At 38.5% G+C, this 18,004-nt stretch overlaps 1 protein-coding gene across 7 annotated transcripts in view; it reads left to right on the top strand.

Annotated features, from left to right (window-relative positions):
* Positions 1-307: 307 nt before the first annotated feature.
* TTK (TTK protein kinase) overlaps positions 308-18,004 on the top strand; it is a 43,422-nt gene continuing 25,725 nt past the window's right edge. For 3 of the 7 annotated variants that reach the window (XM_013948979.2, XM_013948977.2, XM_067294072.1), the window contains exons 1-6: positions 308-382; positions 5,439-5,526; positions 6,679-6,831; positions 9,415-9,559; positions 9,868-10,093; positions 13,674-13,780. In XM_013948979.2, the coding sequence (XP_013804433.1) occupies positions 9,415-9,559; positions 9,868-10,093; positions 13,674-13,780 (478 nt within the window). In that variant the 5' untranslated portion in view covers positions 308-382; positions 5,439-5,526; positions 6,679-6,831. Of the gene's footprint in view, positions 383-5,410; positions 5,527-6,678; positions 6,832-9,414; positions 9,560-9,867; positions 10,094-13,673; positions 13,781-18,004 lie in introns of those variants that run through there. The other 4 variants (XM_067294070.1, XM_013948978.2, XM_067294069.1 and 1 more) reach the window with 4 other exon arrangements.

The following is an 18,004-nucleotide window of genomic DNA, read 5'->3' as shown; positions in this document are numbered from 1 at the left end:
CCCAGAGGAGCGCGCGGCCTCCCAACGCGCCTGCGCAGAAGCGCCTCCCCCCCACTCCGAGGCAGGGGCGAAGGGACCAACGCCTGGCGCAGCAGGCGCGAGCAGCCCCGCCCCAGCAAGGGGGCCGTCACGAGGCGGCAAAAGCGGGAGAGAAGAGAGGCTCGGCTGCCGCGGATTCCGCCGCGGCGGCACGCCTCCAATAGAAAGGCGAGCTCCACTTTTTTTTTTTTGCCTGGCCAATCAACGCTCGCTCCCTCACCCGTCCCGCGAGCTGTTCCGACCAATGGGAAAGGGGCTCTTTGGGCGTCGGTGATATTCAAACAGAGAGCGGCGCGCGCCGGTGCCTGGCCGGAGCCTCTCCCCGGCCCTGAGGCGGGCGGCGGTGAGTGCGGCCTCTCGCCGGGCAGGGCCGGGCGCGAGGGGTCCCGGGGCCGCTTCTCTCGTGGGGAGCCGCGCCGGTGGCCCGAGGGCGGCATTGGCGTTGCGGCGGGGCCCGCGGGCCGCGTGAGGCGGTTGGCGCCGGCCTCGGCTGCCGCCGGCCCCGCCCTCGGCTGCCGCTGCCCCGCGCCTCGGGCCCGCTCCGGGCAGGGGTGGGGGCGCGGCGCCACCGCTGTGCGGGGCCGCGACAGGGTCCTCGGCTCCCCTGGCCCTGCGAGGTCGGTGTGCGCCGGGGAGCGGCGAGGCTTTGTCAGGTTGTGGCCTGCACGGGTGGCAGCGTTGCTGGCAGCCTTTGCTCCGCTGCTAGCGTAGCCGCGTGGGGAAGGTTTTGGCTGGAGGTCAAAAAAGCACAGGTGAATGTGGTAATGCCTGTAGCTGGGTGCTATGATGTTTAGGAAACTGGTCCCAGGAGGAACCTAGGAGCGGTTGAAAGGCTTTGTTTCAGGTTGTAGTAATTCCCTGGATGATGTTTAATTGTTCTCTAGTTTAATAGGAAATACATAAAATAAAGCTGTAAGACATCTGGCATAGTCCTTTTCCTGCCTCACTCACCACTTTTTTTTTTTTTTCCCCCCCCTCCCACCACCTTTCTCCCTCGGAGGTGATATTCTTTCTATCTAGAACTGGTGAATGATTTTGTGGGTTTATTTGTTCCTATATTTGGAATCTTCCAAAATCAAATGAAAAGCAAGTTTTGGATAACACAGCTGGCTGTAGACTTGACAAGTTCTAATCTGGTGAGCATTTCAGTCCAGTGTTTAAGTTATGTTCAGCCAGGGTGAAGAAGAACACTTTCCAGAAATAGACATAAAGCAGAATTGCTCTTGATATTCATGTAAACTGTTTCAGCAATAGAAAGGTGCATGTGGGTGCACGGAGGGGAAAAGGACAGAGGGCTCTTTGAAATGTGCACCTGCCCAGCTCTGGCTAGTGCAAATGCTGCTGCTAGACCTCTTCCTAAAATGATATCCTAAATTAAAACTGTTCTCAGTTATGTCTCTAGTGTCACTGCTTGGCTATGTCCTTAAGCCTTCTATACTTAGAATTCTGACTTGACAGTGTTGCATGCTGCTTTCACTGTTTTTATGCTACAGTATCTTATCTGTTTTTTTGCTCTTGACTGTTTCCTTGATTCATTTCCTTTTGTATCTGAGTCCTTTTTTTAGCTGAAACTAAAATTCCTATTTTTCCCATTTTTATTGATAGCTAATGATGTTGTCATCATTTTCTGAAGGTTAGTTGTTGTTGTTTCCATATAAGCAAACCCTGATTTAGAGTTTAGGACTTGCAATAAATAAATAAATTCTAAGCCTAGTTTCAAAAGAGATTTCAGAGAGGTTTCAAAACCATCAAGTCTCTGTATGTTTGGGGAGAATAATAGCTGGGTAAAGGACAGAGACTACTACTGGCTGTACTGTGAACAGGTTAGAAGCAAGTTATCTAGCCTATGTGGTGGGAGCTAGGTAGTTACTTATCATGTAACCTGTTAGTCTTGTAGTCAGGGTGTTGCACAGGATGTAAAAGGGAGCCAAATTTGGTGACAACTGGAGTGCTTTTGCCACTGATCTGAATTCAGATTTTGGTAACTCTATTCATGGAACAACTTAGATTGACGCTTTCAAGGCATGGCATTTTTTTAAATATCTGTCCAAGGTAACAGAAGGTCTCAATTTGTTTCATATTTCTACCACTACAATCTGCTCTTCAAACTTTAACCTAAGAATTTGCTGCTTTTAACAAGCAGGTTTGCTGCTTTCATGACTTTCCTTAAGCGTAGGAAAAAAACCTTAGAAGTTTCGAGTGGTATCTGTTCTTTCAAACTGGTAATAAAAATTAGATTTTGCTGTGACATCTGCGGAACACAAACTGATAACTAGATAAATGACAGACAGTGCCATGTGTCTCTGAAGACAGCCATGTGTTATCTCATGCTTCCATTCTTATTTGGCTTGAACCAAGATGGCAAGGTTTTTGAGGGCAGGAACTTTTATACACAGTCAAATGACTGTGCAATAGTTCCTAACATTCAGGAAGGGTCTATAGCAGTACTACAGTGTGTTTAAGCAATGTTGATGTGTTTACAAATAACTGCACTTGGAAGGGATTAGGGATAGCTGTGCTTCTTGTAATTCTCAGCACTTTCTGTATTACCAGCTAGCATGTGCATGTTTTGCTCAAATGCTGAGTACTATTGAAATACTGAAGTGAATACATGAACAGAATAATTCAAATGCTGTACAAGTTCAAGGCTACAGTCAGTTTTCCTGTCTTGTTTATGTGCGATCTTTATGCACAGGGAAAAAAGGACGTCTTAAACATGGGGGAAGAAGGGGAAAGTGCCAAAAATATACATATGGGTAAAGCTTCTGATGGGGAGGAATATGTGGCATTTTATTCCTTCTGCACAGAGTAGAGGAGCTGAGTCCATAAGATATGGTCCCTTGACGTTAGCAGGCATTTTAATTAGACCATAAATATAGCTAGAAACATGTTTAAGATAACAGCTGTACCCACAGTAGTCTGAGGATATAAGGAAAATATGGGTAATAGAATAACACAAATGTTTTCCTCCTCAGTCAGCTTAATAAAAAATAATACATGCACTCTTTTAAGCACTTACTGAAAGTTTTTGCTGCCTTCTACAACTGTTGGTTTCTTTGGAGAAACAGGTATAGGTCAGTATTTCAGTAGATTACTGGGTACACCTTTATGTTCAGTAATTAAAACATGTTTTTGGTCTTTCTCAAAGTTTGTATTTGATGGAAAAACTATATTCATCTTCATATCATCTCAGAAATAAAGTTTTTGTTAAAACACATCAATAAAACTATTCCAAATTAGTAACTGAACAGCACCAAAAAAGCACAAAAACTACTTTTGGAATAAGAGCAAGCACTTCCAAATGTGTCTGCTGGTTATGATCAAGAACAGAGATCTCTATATCCAACACCCATCCTTTATGACTTGGGTCTCAGACCATTGCAAAAAAGAGGGAGAAAAGATACAAGAGCACTCCAGAAAATACTGCTTAAGATCACTTCAAAACCACAGAGGCTGGCGTATCCCCAAAACACACAGGAAAATACACAGTTATAAGACATCGTATTTGTTTATAGAGTTATTGAGTGCAAAATACACTAAGAGCACAATCATCTATGTATTTTCATGATTTGCAACTAATTTTTCTACTCATGCCAGAGTTCAACCTTAAGCAAGTATTCCATCTCATTTTGGTTTACACAGCTTGTCTCAGGATAGCCTGATAGCCTATGGTAATTCTTCTCTATGCACTTGGGGGAGGAATAGGTATAAAGGAAGTTCCAAGCAAACACTGAAATTGGATTTCATTCTTGAAGAAAAATGAGGGGATGGTTCTTGTTTTAGTCTCATCTCGGTGAAACTAAGACTGTTTTTCAGGTAGCACTGATTTAGCATGTGATCTCTAGCTTTTATAATTCTTTCTGTATAGGCCTTGGCATTTAGGGCATGCTTGCTTCTACTTTTCATAGACACATGAGAATAATTTTTTCATAGAGAAGGAAGGAACCATTTTCAGAACTTGGTCCTCTTTTTGCTTTTCTGCAAAGATATCATAAAGTTCATGCCTTTAACAAATCTTTATCTGGTGAAATGTTAAAGTGATCAGAGCTGTTGATAGTGGTAATGTAGATGGTGTTTTTCCAGACTGCCTTTTGGGTTATACAGAGAGAAACAATGTTTTGAACCTACTGGAAAATGTAAATCTCTCTGTATAGACTAGAGTGGACTTTATATTCTTAATAGGCCATTCCTAATACAGGAAGGATATGAAATATGCCTATTTTGGCTATATAATCAATCTCATGTAAATATGATAATCTGCTAGGTTATGGTCTCTGCTGTATGTCCAGGTTTTTACTGGGTGATAGCTAAGAGTCTGCTGCTTTCAAGGAAGTGCAAACTTACTTTGAATAGTGCTCTACAAATTATTGGTGAAGGTTGATGAAAATGACAGTAGGTTGTTTTTAGACAGTGGAATTAGATGTGGATGAACTTGCTTTCTCTTTCAATTACATCACAATCAATAATTGATCTAAAATAGTTTTAATCTCCATGGCCCTTCAAGCAAATTTTCACTAACTTGTTATACCTGAATACAAAAAGATCAAAGACTGACTTTCCACTGTCTAAAAATAGACTTAGTCTGTCTTTGAACTCATTTAATCTGTCCACAGTATACTGGTTTTCCATTTTTGGGCCCAGCTTCACAGTAATCAGCAAATCAAATCCCCTGGATATGCATTTATTTCACTACTATTTTTAATAGACTTTTGAGGAATTAAAATGATCCTGTTCATTAGATGTATGGAACATTTATTAATCTGGGAAAAGTTGTGAGCAGTGGGGTTCATGAAAATGGAAGAGATTTGTGTTGCAGGCACACAGAAATCATAAAAATTCTCTGTTTATCTTCAATTTATTTTAGCATATTTGCTCTGCACAGCTTGCCTAGATTCTGTTTCTCAGCTGTATCCAGATATTATATTTCTGTTGCTAATAAACTGATATCGCATTGAGGATGTGGCACTATTTCTTAAAAGATCTTTAAATCATCCATATCCTTTTACAATCTAAAGAAATAGGTGTTGCTTGGCTTTGACAATACCCCTTTGAACTAATGAGTGTGTGAATTGTTTTCATTTGCTCACTGTGAAAACTGCCATTACCTGTGGTAAGGAGCTTAGGTTAACATTGTGTGCTGAACTTTTAGGTGGAATAATATAATCCATGGTAATGGAATCAAAGCTATGGTTGGCCTCTACGGATAAATACATGCGGAACGCTTCCATTTTGAGGTATTTCCCCCTTGTGATTTGCCTTTAGCAACTTGTGGAGGAATAGGGACTCTGAAGTGGAAGAGAGGATTAATTTTATGTGGAAGATAAAAACTGAGGACCTTTTTTCTTTGCCTTTTCTCCTGAAGTTGTTGGAATTTGGAAAGCTCTTGTCTTCTTTTGTAGTCTGAAGCTGTGACTACTTGCTGCATCCTGAGGATATGCCACCTGTTAAAGCAGTCGGGGAATCTGCTGGAAAGAAGGGACTGATGGGGTAAGCCTGGACTAAATGGAGAAGATGCAGAAGTTGGTTTGGTTTTGGTTGTACATATCTCACTATAACACAGGAAGTAACTAAATCCCTGTAATAACCTGTCAAATTTGCATATACAGTAAGGAACAGGGATATTTGTGTTAATGGTTTTTAGAATATCAATGGATGGTTGTGATGGGGAGGGGGCTGTAAGCTGGGAAGGCAGCTGAAGCTTGAAAATACCGAATAAGAGGAAAAAAAGCTAGTCTTCTCAAAAGTGCATGCCTTTACTGCATCTTTTAACTGTTTAGCACATTTGTGTATTCTTCCACTGGCTCCGTGGGGGGAAAAAAGTTCTAAATTTTCTGTCTCCCCAATAGCAATTTCACGGCAGCAGTGGGTTTCAGTATTTATTCATTGGTGGAGTCCTTAAAAGTTTTCTAATGAAGTGTGGATAATTATATTTTCAGTATATTTTAATTTGCTATGTCTTTGCTATTCTGTGGTGATCTGAAAGTCAGTAGACCCTCACAGTCAACAGATCAGTCTGAGTACCACTGCACTGCAATATGTTAATTCAGGCTTGAGGGTGAGGGGCATGCATAACACTTCTGACCTTTACTTAGCCATGTTATCAACTGCAAACCTAGATTTAAATTACCATTTTAAAAAATGATTGCAAATATCTACATATAGGACTTAATTGCTAAGCTGCTGTTATAAAATGGGGGGGGAAAAAAACAAAATTGTACTCTTACAGAATATCAAGTTCTGTGAAATTCAGACTTGTACCTTAACTTTGTAGTTTTTATGTATTCCCCTATGTTCTTCCTCTCCTCTTTCAGTGCACTGTAACAAACCTGCATGCTCTCTGCCTTGAATTGTACTTAGGCAAGAGCTTGCAAGCTCTTACTTTAGTTAGCTTGTTCTTTAGAAAGAATCCTGCTTCTGCTGGACTCTTCCTTTCACCCATAACAATGCCTTTTCACGCTTTTTTCCTATTACACTTGCAAGGTTATGATTATCTGTCATGGTGGTGAGAAGATTCCTTTGCCCTCTTGCTGATACAAACTATGCAAAACAGTGCTTTAGAGGCATACTACATCTTTTAAGGTGTAGATTTGTTTTTCTTACTGTGATATTTATCATATTTATGTCTCAAACTTTTTTCAGGCAGAGATAAATAGCTCATCCCTATCTCTTCACAGCCTTAATTCTGCTAAGGCCCATTTGGAATTCTTCAGTGTTCAGTTCAGCTAATGTATAAATGCAGAAGTAGGTCTCTGTTATTTCCTTATCTTCACTGCTAAGCACAAGAGATCAGAGGTAAGGATTTGCAGATATTTATGACTTTGTGTTGGAGGAGTTTGTTGAACACAATTAGCTGGAAGTCAGCAATGTCAGTGGTAATGAAGCTTTATAATTTAATTTTCAGATTTTAATTGCGGTGATCTAACTTAATTTAGCAGATTTAACTGCAGTGGTTTATTTTGCAAGGTCTTATATGTCAAATGTAGGCATACAGAGACAGATTCTTTGATGCCTTCTATCCTGTATGTGATTTCATGTGTGTTAAAAATTGTATACCTGTTTTGAAAACTTGCATGTTTACATTCTCCAATTGTTTCCAGATAAAATGGAAGCAATGTGTAGTTGTGTCCTTATTTTCCTCTTCTACTAATGCCAAAAGAGGTATTATCTACGTGATGATTACAAAACATCATCTTTGCTGAAACTATAATAGTTGTTTTTAAACTTCTTTTTTAACAGCACAAAGCAAATGTGTGTAGAAAACATTTAAAAACTAAAACAATGAAAAGAGACCCAGTGGGTCATTAAGTTTAATATCCTTCTAGTACTTCCATAAATCCCATTCATAAACTTGCCAAGCTGCTTTTAAAAACTGGTTAGGTCTTTCTGTGGCAGAAAATGAGGCAAGTGTTAGTATGATATTTATACATAAAGATACTGCTCTTTGTACTTCGTAAGAAAAGGTTACATTCTGAAGTTCTTTATGTATACTTTAGTGTTTTGCTATGTGCTGGTGTTTTGAAAAGCCTTAGGATATGGATACTTTCTGTTTGGAGAAGACGCGTAGTAGATGAGTTGATCAAATCTGGAGCTTCAGTTATAGCTATGGCAAACAACTTGTACTGAAATTATATAAAGATGCTATTTATGTAGTGCACCTCTTAGCAAAATAGATGATTTGTTTTGTTAGTAAACTGCTACCCGCACCTATCACATCCTTTGAAGAGGTAATATGGTTTATTCTTTGGAAATATACACAAGATCTTGCCCTTCTTAGAGAGAGACTGTAGAAAGGTGAAACATGCTTAACTTTGTCCTTGTAAGGTTCTCAATATTTTACTGTAAATGTTAAACATTTACACTGTTACTTTTGTAAGCCTTGAATTACCCCAGTTATGTGGGGATAGTTCTTAAAAGTTGACAACACAAATTGCTTTAGGGTTCTTCCAGCTCCTACACAGATTGTAAGACCTTGTGCAGATTATTTTTTTTCATCTGTGAGCTTTCTTTCTCTTCCTGTTAGTGTCTCCTGGCTAACCACCTTCTCCACCACCAGCTTTTGGTTTTGGTGTTGGATTGTATTCCCTGACAAAACGGGTATTCCAGCCAGGAATTAATACAAAAGTTGCATAATATTTATTATGGCAATGTAGTATGGTTACTTGTTACACCTTCCTTTCTGGTTCACCAGTATTCAGTGGTTTGTCTTTATTTGGGTAATAAAGACTGAATTCTTTGAGATAGAGATCTAGGCTGTAAAATTTTGCAACAGCAAAACTTAATGAGAACTATAAGAAGCAAGAGTTTCAAAATGTTTGATTTTAAATTCACAATGGTATAAATAAATGTACCATATGTTTTAATTAAGTGCTACTTTAAAGAAGGATAATATTAAAATCGAGGCAAATTCTACATAGATAGACTGAAAATTTTCAGGGTACAGTTCACTGTTCAACTGTGCATATAATATGTTAATACTGGGCCAATACCAGGGAAAGGTAATGCTAAAAGGTGAGTTTTAGGCAACTTTTACTGTCTTGAAATTTATTAGTTGTGCTATAACTTATATCTGTGATGAGACTGGAGAATTTTAACTGTTGTTAAAACTTGAAGTTTATGGTATCAAGTTTTCTTTCTATACCTGAAATGTTTAAGATGGGGTGGGAGGGGGAGAGACTGGACATCTTGGGTAGTCTAACCCACTCTTAACAGGTAACACCAAGTGTAAAGGTCTCCTGCCTGCCTTTCCTTTCTTTTTTTTCCATATGATAAGGCAGTTGAGAAAGCAGGAGGAAAAAAAAAAACAAAAAAACACCCCAAAACAATATATCACCTTCCCCTTTATTTTCTGTAGAGGATTAACTTTCTGTTGATGTTTGTCCCTGAGCCAGGTAATCATAAGGTCTGGTAAATACCCATTCCATTGCTGGTTTGTTCAAGAGAAGTGGAAGGAGTATAAGGCTAGGAGTAGGACTACCTCTTCTTGTTAACCATCCAAATCAATGGATTTAGAATGTGGTTTGATAGCTGTTCAGGCAACATCCGCCCCCTCTGTATACTTTATTGAAACACTGGATATACGTTATTGGAAAGGGCTGTTATACAGCGTGGATTACAGTTTGGGCAGATCAGTTTAGTGCACCAACTCCTTTTGTTGTTCTAAGTTGGCTTCTGCTATGAAGTTTATTTGTATAACTAAGATGACAAAGTTTTACTAGAATATATATGTTATATAATTTGGTTTAATCTCAACTAATTTGCAAAATATACATGGGAAAGTGTTTTACATGCACTATCAATTAAAGGTAATTCCAGTTAAGGATCTGCTACAATGGAGTTCTTCAGGAACTTCACTAGTTTTTAACCTTGTGTCTGCAGATGGAGGAGGAGGATCTGAGTGAAAGAGGATTGCCACAAATCGCCTCAATCATGAGTAGAGTTAGAGATTTGAAAAACAAGTACAAAAATGAAGACAATGTCACAGATGAACTTACCTATACTAAATTATCAGCTGATACAACAGGTATGCATTTTTATCTCTATCACTTCTTTAACTGATCTTAACCTAGACTAAGGATGGAAGAACTGTTAACTGAAAGGGTTTAAGATATTTCAATATTATTCTTTTAGTATTTCTTTAGTATTAATCACCTCAAAATATGTCATCTCTCCTTGTTTTTTAGTAACTTTTCATTACTCCAATCTAGTACAAAAAAAAAAATCACACCCACAAAACTAGTCTTTGTAGATTAAAGTTTACAAAAAATGTTTTATGTTGCTTTTCATGTTTGCTGCAGTTTTAATCAAACCTTTTTGTTATTTTTCCATTAGATAACTCTGGAACTGTTAATCAAATAATGATGACGACAAATAATCCAGAAGACTGGCTGAGTTTCTTGCTTAGGCTAGAGAAGAAGGGAATTCCTCAGATGGATGTTACTCTACTGAATAGACTCATTGGTCGTTACAGTCAAGCGGTAACTGCATTACCTGCAGAAAAGCATAGTCAAGATGAGAGCTATGCTCGCATCCTTGTGAGATTTGCTGAGTTGAAAGCGTAAGTATACATTTTCATTTTTCAGTGTAAGAACTCTGACTTCTGAATTTTAATGATGGTGAAGATAGTTACTTTGCATTAGTGGTTTCCACAACATAAATGAGTGTTTTGACAGGTCATGTTGTTTTCATGTAGCATCTTTGAAATTCTGAGCAGGTCTGATGGCTAGTCAACCTACCTATTACTTTTGCAGTACTTACATTCTTCTTATGAACATGATTGTTGAGAACCATTTGAGTTAGATGTGTTAACATACATTTTTACCTGAATTGTATGTGTCAGGCATATGGGAAGCAGTGTGAGATGCTTCCCCCCCACCCCCCGTGCCCCTTACTTCAGCTTTATACATTAGCTCAAAAGAAGCTGCAGAGAACAGCATGGGTGAAATCTGATAGAGCTTTGATTTGGGGGAAATTTTAAACTGTGTATTAACCTGTGTACATTGCAAGTTATGATTATTTTCCTGTGGACTTCTACAACTGACTTGCCATAGCTGTGAGGTACACAACCTGCTATTATCCAGTCCATTTAGCCAAACTTCAGTGGTCTAAAAACTCCCTTGTCTAGTCTGCTTTCTCTCTTGGTGTAAAAACCTTCCAAGCTGTATTCAATAGCTGCCTTAGGGTGGGAAGAACATCTTGGAACATCATTCTAGACTTTCATGACTTAGGAGATTAGTTCTGACCTTTTATTGCTTTATCCAAATTTGAACACCAGGCTTGATCCTGCAGTATTGATATGATCTGCTTCTTTGCCTGTTCTGTCAGCTGAATGGATCTTTCTGCATCCTCTGTTTGCTTCCACTGTATGTCTGCAGTAATCTCTTGAATCTGCTGTTGGGAAATGGGCAGCAGTGAGTAGTGTCCTGTTTTGAATCCTTAGCATCTTGAAGAAAGATGTTTTTGTGTAAATGCTGGACTAAAACTTATCTTCCAGAAAGACCACCTGTATTTAGATAAAGATACTGAGAGATGGTGTTCTTGTTCAATGGTTAGTTGCTTTTCCTCTGAACAAAGGTTGTGTAACAAAAGCTTCTAGCTTGTAGTTTCTGTTTTGGATTAAACAGAATTGGAATTTGGATTTGGTGTTTGGAATTTCTTTACCAAAATGGTGCTTGGCTGCTTACTTTTACTGCCTTAATCACTTTACAACTCTTGGACCTCTTTCCACTTGATTTTTTTTTTTTTTTAAATATATTTTTAAAAATACAAATGCCAGAACTGTGTGCCATATTCTGTGTATGGTATAGCAAAAAAACCCAGCCAAACAAAAAAACCCCCTGAAGGTACTGTCATTAGCTTGTTAATACTAGAATACATGAATATCATTCACCTTTTTAGTTGCAATGTCTCATTGGGATGATGTGTTTAGTTGCTTGACCACTACAGGTTTTAGGCAGACTACTCCCAAGAAGGTCTCTTTCTTTGCTTCATTGTTAAAAATGCACTGCCTTTACAGAATCAGAATGGTTGAGGTTGGAAGAGACCTCTGGAGATCATCTAGTCCAACCCCCCCGCTCAAGCAGGGTCACCTAGAGCACGTTGCACAGGATTGCATCCAGGCGGGTTTTGAATATCTCCAGAGAAGGAGACTCCACAACCTCTCTGGGCAACCTGGTCCAGTGCTCTGTCACCCTCACAGTGAAGAAGTTTTTCCTCATGTTCAGATGGAATTTCCTGTGTTTCAGTTTGTGCCTGTTGCCTCGCGTCCTGTTGCTGGGCACCACTGAAAAGAGTCTGGTCCCATCCTCTTGACACCCTCCCTTCAGATACTTGTACACGTTGATAAGATCCCCTCTCAGTCTTCTCTTCTCCAAGCTAAACAGGCCCAGCTCTCTCAGCCTTTCCTCATAAGAGAGATGCTCCAGTCCCCTCATCATCTTCATAGCCCTCTGCTGGACTTCTCCAGTAGTGCCGTGTCTCTCTTTAGCTATACTAAAACATCCTCTGCTTTGGTAACCAGTATTACTGTAGAGTGCACCTAGCTCACTGGGTAACTCAGATCTGTTCTTTTCATTTTCTGCTTTGTATCTGTTAATCAACAAATGCTGTCAGTTATTTCCTGACTGCTAATGAAAACTATTTTAAAAAAAAGACAAACAACCTTCCCAACTGCTTAAAAAAAAAGTACCCACCAAAATCTGGCACAGCATCAATCCCAATGGAACCTAAATGGTAGTTCCCTGTTTGTAAACTATTTCAGAGATTAGCCAACTCTTACTCTGATTTATTATAAGCTATTGCTTTCTCAATCAGAATGGGTTGTAATATTAAGTCAAAGTAAATTATTTCTATGAATTATGTTTATGAACAAAACATGTAATCTCACCAGAATATGAAATTGGTTTTGTTTAAAGTCTGATCAGTCAAAAGGCAGTGTTGCTTGTCTATTTTTGGAGACTGACATTAAGATATTTGAGTGTTTGGGTCTTTTGTTTTTGATGTTCACTCATTGATAGCAATTTTATTGGCTTCTGAGACTTCCACAGCATTTCAAATTAATTTTCTCTGTTCCCGGCTGTCAGCTTGTCTAGTATCTGTTCTCTGCTCAGTTTTAGTTTCTGTTAAAGAAAATATTCTCACCTGTCTCATGGCTTACTAGGGTCCTTCTGATTTTTCAGCTACTGCAAGCAAGTAACTCTTTGATCCATAGGTGAGCTGGTTGTAGTGCCTCTGGTGGGGGAAGAAAGATGCTCTACAGAAGTGCTCCATTTGCTGTTCTTTCAAATCTTCCACATAACAGGAAGAGCAAGTCATGGCATCACAAACTTCTGAAGCAAGCAGTGACAATAATTTGAGATCTTAGTGTCTATTAGCATCAACACTGGGTTCTTTTCATCCATTCTGGGCACTGGGCATGTCTTGCCCTGGTTTGTTTTCCAGACAGTCTGACTGTGCCAAAACCTTTCTGCCCATTGTGGTTCTGCAGGTGCTTGAGGAACCCTTGAATGTACCCTGAAAAAGGCTAGGTGAACAGCCAACTGTATCTGTGAATGGTCATCCGCATTGCAGATTAACCATGCTAGGCCTGCCTTCGCCTAACTCTTCTGGCTGCTGCACAGTGCCACCAAGTGTGTAGCATAGTGTCCGTTGCTCACGTTAGGTCTTGCTCTGCTTATTGCTATCCAAGTGTCTCTCTCTCTTCCCCCCCCCCCCCCCCCAAGAAAAAAGTTTTGATTTTTACAAGTGTGAAAGTGAATTTAATTCATGTGTTAGAGCTTAATTGTTCTGTCCTTGTCCTATTGTTCTGGATTAGCAAAAAGTTGAGTGTATTAAACTTGACTGGACTCTGGTAATACACCTAAGCCATTAATGAGACTTTTCTCATTCTTAATATAATTAAACTTTTTACTACAGAATTCTCTGGAAAGGGTCAGTTTGATATCTTTCAGTTATTAGGTATTTTTGAGACTCTTTGCTTATTTGCACTTTAGTAATGGTTCTAAGGAGGAGAAAAAATTTTGTTGGCTATAGATGAATTACTTTTCCAGAATTATCTGATGCCATTGCTAAGTACATGGAACTTGATCCTTGTTAGTCTGGCTTTTCATTCTGTAACTACTGGTATATTCTCTTTACAGTCTTCAAGATCCAGAGGAGGCACGTGACCAGTTTCATCTGGCCAGGCTAAACTGCAAGAAGTTTGCTTTTGTGCATGTGGCTTTTGCACAGTTTGAGCTATCACAAGGTGTGTAGAAAAACTTGTTTTGTGGGTGGTGTTCTGTGTTGTTTTAGTGTGGGTGTATTTTTTTTGTGGATGCTGCTCTGTCATGATTTTCTCATTTAATAGCTCCTTGAAATAGCTCATTTAATAGCTCCTTGAAAATGAAACATTTATTTTTTCTTTTGTGATTAAAATTTAAAGACAACATGTGCTTTCATTTTAATGAAAATATACACATGGTTTTTAGTGGCTTTTTCCCTCTTCAGAAATAATATTAAACCAAGCTGAAATCTGTCAGTGATTTCTTTTTTTTAAATGTGGTAGACCTTATACTGGCAGGTGTGGGTGAGATCCCTGGTGGGGTGAAAAATGATACTCAGGTTTGGGTGGTAATCTCCCTTTAGACACATGCATTTTGCTTGCGGAGGAAAAAATTCTTTGGCTGTTGGTAGACTGCTATGGAATATAACTCAGGAGCATAGCTGGTAATGAGACACTTAATCTGAGATATACCTTCATATTTGTGTTTTCAAGGTTTCTTAAGGGTGACCTAGTTTCATTTAAAAGGAAAGTCATGAAAAAACTTCTCTCAATTCTGGCTTCTTCCAAACAAGCAAATGTAGATTCTTGATTTGCTTTTTATTAAACCAAAATACACTGAACTGTAAATGTGGAATTTGGACCAAGTAAATTCCCCCCCCTTCTGCCATTCAGGGTCTTAAATAGCTGACAGCAGAATTTTAACCGATTCTTCTGTTCCCTGGTCTGTCATTGAATAGTCATGTTGGGAAAGTGGAGGTGAATAATATCTTCTGTTTCTTCAGTTTGGAGTAGAATTACTTGACAATATTATAGATGGCATGTTCCAGTCAACAAATTATGCTCCAATTAACTTAAAACAATAGGTCCTTAATACTTTAAACCAGTAGTCCATGGAGTTCCTTTTGGCTTATTATGCAACTTCTTTCCTGGCATGTGTAGGGAACATGGATCTAGTACTTGGTAGCAGGGATGTGCTACCTACCCATGAGCTGGTATTTGTGGGTGTCTGTCCTCCCCCCCCCCCCCCCAAAATCTTTGTTCCATAGACGATTTGAGCAACATGGTCTCTGCCATCCTGTTATTCTCTTCCTCCCTTTAACAGCTTTTTCCCCTGGGAAGAAAAGCATGTTCCATTAGAACTCTTTTCTCCTTCTCTCAGAGAAGAAGCCTTGGTGGATAAATTTTGAGCTTTCTCTAAGCATGTTTATTATTATTATAGCTGACCATACAAGTATACTGCCTAGTATGGGGAATTCTGAAAGTTAACTGCATTAGGCAGTTTTATCTCCTTTAATTATCTGTTCTATGCTCTGGTTTCTGAATGCATCTTATTTCATTTTTATGCTTACTTTTCTTGTTTGTAGACAGGACCACTACCTGTGAAAATAGATTTACAGTCAAATGCATTTTTTTATTCTACTGTATTTTAGAATACAATTTAGATGCTCAGTGTGTCCCGTGACACAGAGACACTTTAATAAAATCAGTAAGTAGACATTCAGGGTTTTTTCTTCTAGCTTTTCCAGTTGTCCTGACCAGTAAGTCCATTTGCAAAGGAGCAGGAAGAGCTGTGGAAATCCCCCTCAGGAATACATACCACAAAATAATTCATGGAGGAAGGATACTGAAAGCATCTGTTTCAGAGGATGTGGAGGAGAGAACAAAAATCTGCGTGTCTGACTTGAAATTTCAGAACAATTTTTCCTGTTTTAAATTTAGTCAGTTACCTGACCGGGGCTTGTTCTAAGGTCAGGTGGTTGTGCTGACCTTATGAACAGTAGTGAAAAAATGACTGCCAATAACTTGTCTTGTTAGCACTGAATGTTTATTAATAAAGGGTAATAAAAAAGTACTGTGATAATTAAGATACTGTCAAATACAGGGTAATAGGCATAAAACTCCTATTGTGTAATTGGAGTAAGGTGTAGAAGTGTTACTATTGATTACTAATGACTTAATCCATCCTTCTATCACAATCACCAGTGGATTTAATTATCCCCTAGCTATGGGATGTGTTCTTGCAACAGCTTTTTATTCGACAGCAAATAGCCAGCTTGAAATGAAATTTTAATCCCAAAGGAATAAAAGCCAACCATAACTGATTTGTCTCCCATGTGTACTCTTGATTTATATCTGTTATCCCCGAGTTGATCTGTTTGACATTTGGTAATGTGTACAGAGCTATAGTGTCCCTCGTTGGTGCTTCAAAGGGGATTGGTGTAACGTGCTAGTTGTATATTGTTTCTTTTACTTTTCCCCTCGGTTCATGCAGCTTAGGCCAAAGGAAAGTGAGGGAGCAATGCTTTGTTACCTTCTTATCCAGGTCACTTCAGCAGTGCTTTGGCAAGTCTACTGATCTCTTCTGGATTAATCACTTTCCCTTTGCACTGGAAAGAAAAAGTTAAAAGGTTAAGTTATACATTCACTTCCATGTTTTGAGCAAAACTCTTAGGTAAATCTCAAATCAAAATTCTGAAATTATGGTTGGCAAATTGAGATCAATCAAGATTGGCTTATAAACTGAATATTCATGACCTGAAAAAAGTGATACAATAAAGGTGTCATTTGTTTTTGTTTAAATGAGTAAAACTTCATTTAAATAGAATACTGTCTTCTCCTCACTCTTGGTGCACCTGGTGTGGTTTGCTTGAAACCAGATTTGCTATGAAGTGTTCAAAGCTTGTCACCATAAATAAAACTACTTTTGGGTATAGAGAATGTTATGCCTTGGCAGATCATTCAGGCTTTTTATGTGTAACTGAAGAGTAGTGACTGAAACTCATAGGTGCTTCTTGCTTTGCTTTTGTTCCTTGGTTCCCCATCTACTTATTTTCACGTAGATGTTTTAGTGCTGTACTCTTTTTAATAAATATTTTTATTCAGTAAGGCATGTAACACTAGGAGGACTGGTGGATTTTGAGTAGTAAGCCTTGAATGGTTCTTGCTGAACCATTGTGTGGTTATTATAGCCATAGGTAGGATCCTAGTTAAGGATTCTTGAAGAGAAATACTAAAGCTATGCACTTGCTCAGGTTTTTTTTGGTGGGGGAAGTATTTACCATACGGTTAAAAACCAAGTCATAATGAATGTGTGCAAGATAGAGGAGTATAAATGAAGCTACAGCCAGGTTTTGTCATTTTCTTGCTTCAGTGTCCAACTTCTCAGTTTTAATGTTCTTAATATAGCTTATTTAAGCATACATTCTTAAAATTTAACCTCCTCTAAATTTTAACTAGAGGCAAATTGGCATCTAACTTTAGTTGGAGTTTGGACTGGTGGAGATATCATGGACCTCACAACTATATTATTGTATAGTCTAGTAAGTATTTAATTATGTATGCATGGCATCTGTAAGAACAAAGTATTTTACATTTTGCTACTTTAGAAATAAGGAAGAAGGGGGAATTTGGGGCTTCAAGGTACAGTTGTTAATGTAATAGCTGTAACAAAATATTCTATCATTTTGTCCTGATGCCCTGTGGGAAAAAAAAAATCAAGAAAAAAAAAAAACTTTGGTCTCAGTACACTTCTTTCCACTTTCTACTATGAAGTATCAAAGAGTTGAGAATTGACTCTGATACTTCATAGCAGAGTATGTGTACCTGTTCGTATATGAAAACAAAATGCATGTTAAAGAATTCATTTAAAATACCTTACAGTTCTCTTGTATCTCTGTTTATGGTGTTTAGTAATGTGTAGAGCTGCAGTAAAACAATATCCTTCCTTTTTCACTCCTCCCAACTGTAGTGCTTTCTGGACTGGTGATGTCTGGTTTTAACTTCAACTGCTTTTAACTTTGATTCCTAGTTAAATGAATTAAAGATGATTTATAATGCATATGTATTAAGTTTTGTATCTGGTCAGATCTAAAAAAAAAAAAAAAGTCCATAAACCTTTTCTTTCCTTGCTGATACTTCGGGAAAAACTAATTTTAGAATTTGTGGTATGTTTCCATTTGGTTCCTGTAATACAAACTAAACAAATGCTGAGAACGAAGTGATATGAATTCATAAAGTATATTTTATGACTTGCTGCTCAATCTCTTATGAAAAATTGGCTTATGTACTCATGTCTTGCTAGTTCCAGGTAGTATCCCTGAAATAGATGTATGTCTAAATGGGGACAGTACATAATAAACAATGGTTGCAGAGAATGATGCAAAGTGAATATAAAGCATGAATATAAGCATGTTTTTAAAATAAAAA

This window comes from Apteryx mantelli, chromosome 3 (genome assembly GCF_036417845.1).
Source record: "Apteryx mantelli isolate bAptMan1 chromosome 3, bAptMan1.hap1, whole genome shotgun sequence".
Classification (NCBI taxonomy): Eukaryota; Metazoa; Chordata; class Aves; order Apterygiformes; family Apterygidae; genus Apteryx; species Apteryx mantelli.
This window is presented reverse-complemented; position numbering and strand designations above follow the sequence as displayed.